This window comes from Pestalotiopsis fici (assembly GCF_000516985.1).
Source record: "Pestalotiopsis fici W106-1 unplaced genomic scaffold PFICI_Scf_11, whole genome shotgun sequence".
NCBI lineage: Eukaryota > Fungi > Ascomycota > Sordariomycetes > Amphisphaeriales > Sporocadaceae > Pestalotiopsis > Pestalotiopsis fici.
In genome coordinates this window covers 1,283,501-1,289,830 of record NW_006917101.1, presented here as the reverse complement: position 1 = coordinate 1,289,830, position 6,330 = coordinate 1,283,501, and the positions used below count along the sequence as shown (strand labels likewise).

Genomic DNA, 6,330 nt, shown 5'->3' with positions numbered 1-6,330 from the left:
GTGCTGTAGATGCATGGCAGCCAATGGAGTCCCCCCTCCTTCAAATTGTTGTAAGTGAAAAACCAATCCTACACTTCAAAGACAGAGGTTGCGGCGCCCGTGTATTACTGAACGTAAGATAGGCCCGAACCAGCATATTTGGGTACGTAGTTATGGCACTTTTCGGCTCGGCCGGGCTGGCACAAGCTACCTATTGGCAATGGGAGAGAAAGAGGCCTGCAAATACGTAGTGCTGCGTATTTGCAATGAATGCCATTGCTCCCATTGGCTGCTATACAATTGTCGGTTCAATGGCCAAGCCCGACAGGGGATTGGCCTCTAAGGCTACGCTACGTACCCCAAAGGGCTGTTGGTTGCGTGTAGGCATTGGTGGTAGTAGGAGATTTGCGGCGAAATTTCCGTGATCGACGGGGATCCTTGAAGAGGCGGAATGCAATCATCTGCGTGGCCTTGTTGATCTACGGAATAGCGCAGCCAAGCGGAACGTGGTCAGCCCTTGTGTGTATGTGTGAGGTATGCAGCACGTTCCATCATATCGCAGCATCGCATTTTGCATTTTCGCCATCTGATGGAAGGAGAAGTGAAAAAAAAACTACGGTGATCGCGCGATGGCAAAGTGGTAGAAACAGATTTGATGGTTGTTGCTTATTGCCTGTGGTTTATGCATTTGCATTGCTGATGGTGTGTAGTCTTGACTCTCCGTATCAGAAATCCCATCACGGACCCTTGGAGAGACTAACGCTCAGCGCCGTCCCAGCTAGCTTGAGCAATGTGCAAGAGTGCCATCATGACTAGATTCCACGTGGCGATCTTGCCTGTTTGCCAATAGAGAAGGGCCATGGGAGAGGGGGATGGGGCATTAGTACGGAATGTCCAATATTGGTTTCCTTCTTCGCGTGTTCTGTTGCTGCAAAGAAAAACTCTATTCAGAAACCATCAATGGGCAAATCCGTGAATATGGATGGTGTGCTTGGAAACCACGCACGCAGACCACATGGGCATGTCTGGCGCATAAGCGCCGACACATGGCTAGGGCTGATCTCTGTTTTGACCATATGCAATTGGGGAAGATTGAGGAGGCCGACATTAGGTCTTGTTTGCACGTGAACTGAATTGAACCGTTTCCTTCAGACGAGCGAGCGCTCTCTGCGTGGCGTGCTCGATACGCCCTAGTCATGACGCCGGGGTAGATAGTCACGACCGGGCGTTATCGTTCCCGCAAGGCCGGAAACAGCCCATGTAGGCAGCCTTGGGATGGTATACTACACTTAGGCGATTTCTGGGTTGCTCTCCTTGACCGCATCCACCAGGTCGTCAAGACTCCCGACTGCAGTAGGGCCGCTTCTGCCGGAGGGTGGGAAAGCCCAGTGAGGGAGAGCACTCTTGTAACTCCAAGCGCCGCCAGCATCCTCATAGCGGAGACTGTGAAGAAATAGCGAGAGTTCGTGCTCTCCTGGGTCCGTGTACAGTGGCGTGTCGCAGACCTCGCAAAACTCTCCCGACATCTTCTCGGCCTTCTTCTGGTGGTACTTGTCGACCATCTCATCGTAGTAGGCTACTGCATCCGCCACTTCCTCCTTGCCCATCCGATTGAGACGCGTAATAATATCCTCGTCTGTGTTCTCTGTGGCCTCAACATCACCGCGCCCGAGATTTGTGCCCCAAACTTTGCGATTGGCGTAGATGGGGTCGTTTTGAATAGGATGTCCGAGGTGCTGCAGATGAACTCGGATCTGATGTGTTCTCCCAGTGACCGGCAGACAGCGTACCACCGAGTATCCTGCATCCTCAATGCTTGACCCGTTGGTAGTCTTGGCCGACTCATCGGTCGTGTTTGCGTGCTCATGTGCAGAATCTAGTTCCAACTTTTGCTCTGGGGGGTAGTAAGCAAGCTTCTTGAATACAGTACGAGCCTCCTTTCCGTCTGCTCGAACGCGGTTGAGTCCTAGCTTGGGTGATATGGATAGAATTGGTTGTTCGCAGACGACTTCTCCGTCTGGGAACTCCCCGATAACCCTTGCAATGTATTCTTTGCGCACGCTTCGTCCGGCAATCTGGGCTCGCAGCTCCTCAGCCGAACGGGAATGCTTTGCGATGAACATGATGCCGCTAGTAAGTCTGTCAAGACGGTTGCAAGGATACGCAGTCCAGTCACGGCCACGTTGTTCTTTCATCATTTCAACAACAGAATTGAAATTGTACCTGCCTGCAGGATGAACTGGTATTCCGGAGGGCTTATTGATGACAATCATTTTTTCATCTTCATGAATGATGACCACGTCTTCAGCTGTCACAGGAGGTTCATGACGATGGATCTTGTGAGAAACCAGATCACCATTCTTGACAATGTAATCGGCACTTGCTGGCTTTCCATTGATCAAGATCTTGCCTGCAGCCATGGCTTCCCTGTAGTACTCCACAGGTCGGTCTCTGAATTCACTCTCGAAAATCTCAAAGAGCGTCCTGCCGCGCCATCGCTCCTTGCACCAGGTGTTGTAGGTATAGTGGTATGGCTCTACACGCCGCAAACCGCCCTCGATGACGTACGGTCGTGGCCAGACGTCGTCGTCGACAGAGGCGGCCAATAATGCTCGTTGTTTTCCACCCGCGCGCGCGACCCTGGCCCTCTTTTCTCGAGCCTTTTGAGCTAGAATTTCCGGCGTCAAGGAAGCAGGCGAGGCTGCAGCTGTAGTAGTGGGCTCCATTATTACGTGGCTGAAAATTTGAAATCCCCTGGCGAACCAGGTATTCAGCCTCTGGTAAACCGCCACGCTGAGATCGTCTCTCTTTTGGCCTTTGTCGCGTCTTTGGCAAAAGACAAAGGGTCGAAGAAGAACCCTGCGTACCCTCTGCTCGCGGCGTCCCTACAACGGCCTCTTCTGAAGTGTGCTGTTTTTGTCTGATTTGGTAATGCATTGATTCGGCCAGCCAGGCAAAATTTCTTTGGGGGCACATTTCTGGAGCCTCAGAGTGGATCCCAGCGACCAAGCTACTGCTCAGTAGCTGCAGCTGCTGGCAGCTGAGCACATATGCTTTCCCTTCTTGGTCGGCACTGTCTGAGAACATCAAGGGACCTCGGCTTGAGCACCGGTATCCATCTGTAATACAGAACAAATCCTAGTCCTTTACTGTCGCATTAAGGCGCCATATAGTTTGCAGCAAACTGCATTGCATAGTATTTTTCGTCAATCACTCGTTTCTATCGCCTTGGAATTTAAGTGTCGTCTCCGTCAATTCGACAAGTCCAAAGAGAGCAAAGAACGGGCTCGAGTCATTGTCACCGGCAATCATGAGCCCCGCAAACCAACTCAAGAAGCGACGCCGGCAGGATTACCCATATGTCTTGGAATATCGGACGCGATGGTAGGCATGAGGCGACGTACCACGAAAGTCATAGACACACTGGTTGACTACTCACAGGGCCGACAATGACATGTACGATCATATGAACAACTCCATCTATAACTTTCTGTAAGCCTAGGCAGGCAGACTCTCTTCCTCCGCCGCCGCCGCCTCCTCCTGCTGCTAGTAATCCCAGAGCTGATCAAACATAACAGTTTCGACTCAGTCATCAACTCGTACCTGATGGAGTTTTGTGGACTGGAGCCGCCAACTTCGTCTCAACACCCATTGATGGCGCATACCCACTGCGACTATTTCTCCGCAATCTCTTTCCCCAAGGTTGCGGAGCTGTGCCTTCGGGTGAACAAGCTGGGCAAGTCTAGCGTCACCTACGAGGTCGGCCTCTTTGAGAAGGGAGTCGACGGAGTGAAGGCCGTTGGCGAATTTGTCCACGTCTTTGTGGAGCGCGCAACTCTGAGACCTAGCGCCAGTGGGATGAACGACCAATTGAGAAATGGTCTCGAGAAACTGCTTGTGCAAGATCAATCTAGCAAGCTCTAGCTCATCTTTCCATCTTGCAGATGGACAACGACCCTGGAGGCATCCAGGGCAACTACAACAAAAAAGCGACCAATCAATGTTGATCCGGCAGCCAGCTATGTCTAGGTATTAGCGCCATGTTGAGGGTTAGCCACTGTATCATTCATCGTGTAAACAACCCAAATGCTTGTTCATGTTCTAGACCGTCACACATCTCGAATGAGCACGTTGTTTTCACCTTATTTTCAGGAACGTTGTTCTAGACCAGGGATTGTGACATGATTTAGACCACCACAAAGTGGACATGATCATGTCTCCATACACACGCTGGATCTAAAAAGAGGAGAAGAAAGAGAGAGGGCACAATTCATCCGATTGGCATCAGCCGTTCCACCGATGGCTGTAGACCTGTAGCGAGACCAAAGACTATGCGCCGTCTGTGGTCCCGGAGCATGGCCGGTATCCGCCAGCTTGCTCATTGGCTCATCGTGGGAAAGTGTCACCTTCACCTTCACGGGTTGTCTAAACTAGATTACCCCCGGCAACATCGGCTACCCGGACTGACAATGCTTACCTTGCTGTGCATAACAAGGATTTCAAGGCAGGACATACACGGTAGTAGTCTCCATCTGGTCTTTTTTCCTACTAATTTAGCTGTAAAAGGTAGTAAGGCTCCAGCCGAGTGTTGGACCCATAAGGATAGATACCCATCCACCGTAGTTCTACACACCACGTACGTATGGATCAAGTCCATCATGTACCCACTTGCTCAAGGCCCCGAACAGTGGCATCTCTAGCTTGCGTAATGTCAACAATTCCCCGCCAAGCCAACTTACATGTTCATTCGATTGACGGACTCGCATGTTTCAGATGCCTATCAAGAGATAGTGATTTGAGTAGCTAAAGAATGGAACTCGGACCCGCAACCACTGGGCCCCTCAAACATGTATCTTTATTGGGTCAAGATGGCATGCGCTATATTCTAATGCTACAACAGCCCCAGCACTAAGTAGGTAACCAACCTACATACTGTGGTGCCTAGAGCATTGCACCGCTACATATGGTGGTCTAGACTCTCTCTGCTATCTTGCACGCAATGTGTAGACAGTGTATGAAATGTCTCGAAGAGTCTAGATAGGTATTGAGCAGCCTTCTTACAGCCTGTCAGATTATCAACATCAACAGGCCTCTGTGTCCCACTTTGGGCCTCGGACTGAAGTTTGGACTTGGTATACTCTGTACGATCCTCCTAGTCTCCTCACTCCATTGCCAATCTTGGCTTAGCCATCGCGGGCTCTTATTGGTCGTCAGCACCAATGAAACAAATCAAGTTTATCAATGCAGCAGAAGCAACATTGCGAAGTCCTTTGACAACGCTAAGCCACTGTCGTTCCTATTTTGAAGTAATAGGAGGACCACGCCCCAGAAGCTGCCATGAGCACCACTTTCATTGACACGTCCCTGGGGACATTCAAAGTGTACGATAAACCATTGGATTATCCATCATATCTAGCGCAGAATCTACGTTCGTATGTCGGTTTCAGGGGTCTGGGAAAGTTGCCCAACGGTCCAGACTAACGAGCTATAGCGTCAACGCTATTGAGACCTCCCAAGTTGAGATGTGGCAGAGAAGATGCATACAGTGGGGTATCAATTTTACTCGGTCCACCCACTTAAAAAGTCGCGTTACGCGTGGTATACGCGACTTACACCTTCTTTTCTTTTTTACCATAACACGTTTAAAATGGCCGATGAACTAGACGAAATCTTGAATCCCATTCTACGGGATCAGAAGCCCGGTATGGACTTTTCCCCGAAGAAAAAGGCCTTCGCGTTGGGGCTACACTATGGTGGAATGTCTTAACGCGAAGTCGCGCGTCGCTTTCGTACCAGCCGCTCCTCCATTCAACGCTGGAAAAACCAGCTTAAACTTTACAAATCTTTTTTGAAAAGACCTGGCAGAGGGCGTAAGGGTTTTACGGACCGTTAGCGACGTAGCATGCTTACAATTTGCAAAAGGAACCGTAACGCGTCGTGGAGAGATGTAATCCGAGGTCTACCCTTTGATGTATCCAAATCTACGGTGCGACGGCAACTCCAGAAGGAAAAACTCCGGAAATGGAGGTCCCAGAAAAGAATCCCATTATCCAAGGAGGACGCCAGGGCCAGATATGCCTTTGCATGCTGGGGATTACAGAACCTGGACGAGGTGAAGGCGGTACGTGCATACAAAGTTGTCGACGCGCCATAGCTAACAGCACAGATGATCTACTCCGACGAGTCCTCCTGCCAAAACTCCTCCTCGAGCCCAACCGCGTGGGTTTTTCGTTACCCGAGCGAGAAATTCAAAAAGGAATTCGTGAACCTTAAGAACCATGTTAAAGCCAACATTTCCATTATGGTTTGGGGGTCGATCTGGGCCGAGAAAGTACGTGGTGTGGATATAGG

The 6,330-nt window shown here is 50.4% G+C and overlaps 2 protein-coding genes across 2 annotated transcripts; one reads left to right on the top strand and one right to left on the bottom strand.

Moving 5' to 3' along the window:
• Positions 1–1,268: 1,268 nt before the first annotated feature.
• PFICI_13381 (uncharacterized protein) lies at positions 1,269–2,705 on the bottom strand (the record flags this gene model as incomplete). Its single annotated transcript, XM_007841962.1, has 1 exon — positions 1,269–2,705. One exon carries the CDS (start codon positions 2,703–2,705, stop codon positions 1,269–1,271), a length of 1,437 nt encoding a protein of 478 aa, XP_007840153.1.
• A 584-nt stretch (positions 2,706–3,289) lies between these two features.
• PFICI_13380 (uncharacterized protein) lies at positions 3,290–3,903 on the top strand (the record flags this gene model as incomplete). The annotated part of the gene is made up of 3 exons (XM_007841961.1): positions 3,290–3,363; positions 3,421–3,471; positions 3,558–3,903. 3 exons carry the CDS (start codon positions 3,290–3,292, stop codon positions 3,901–3,903), a joined length of 471 nt encoding a protein of 156 aa, XP_007840152.1.
• Positions 3,904–6,330: the final 2,427 nt, after the last annotated feature.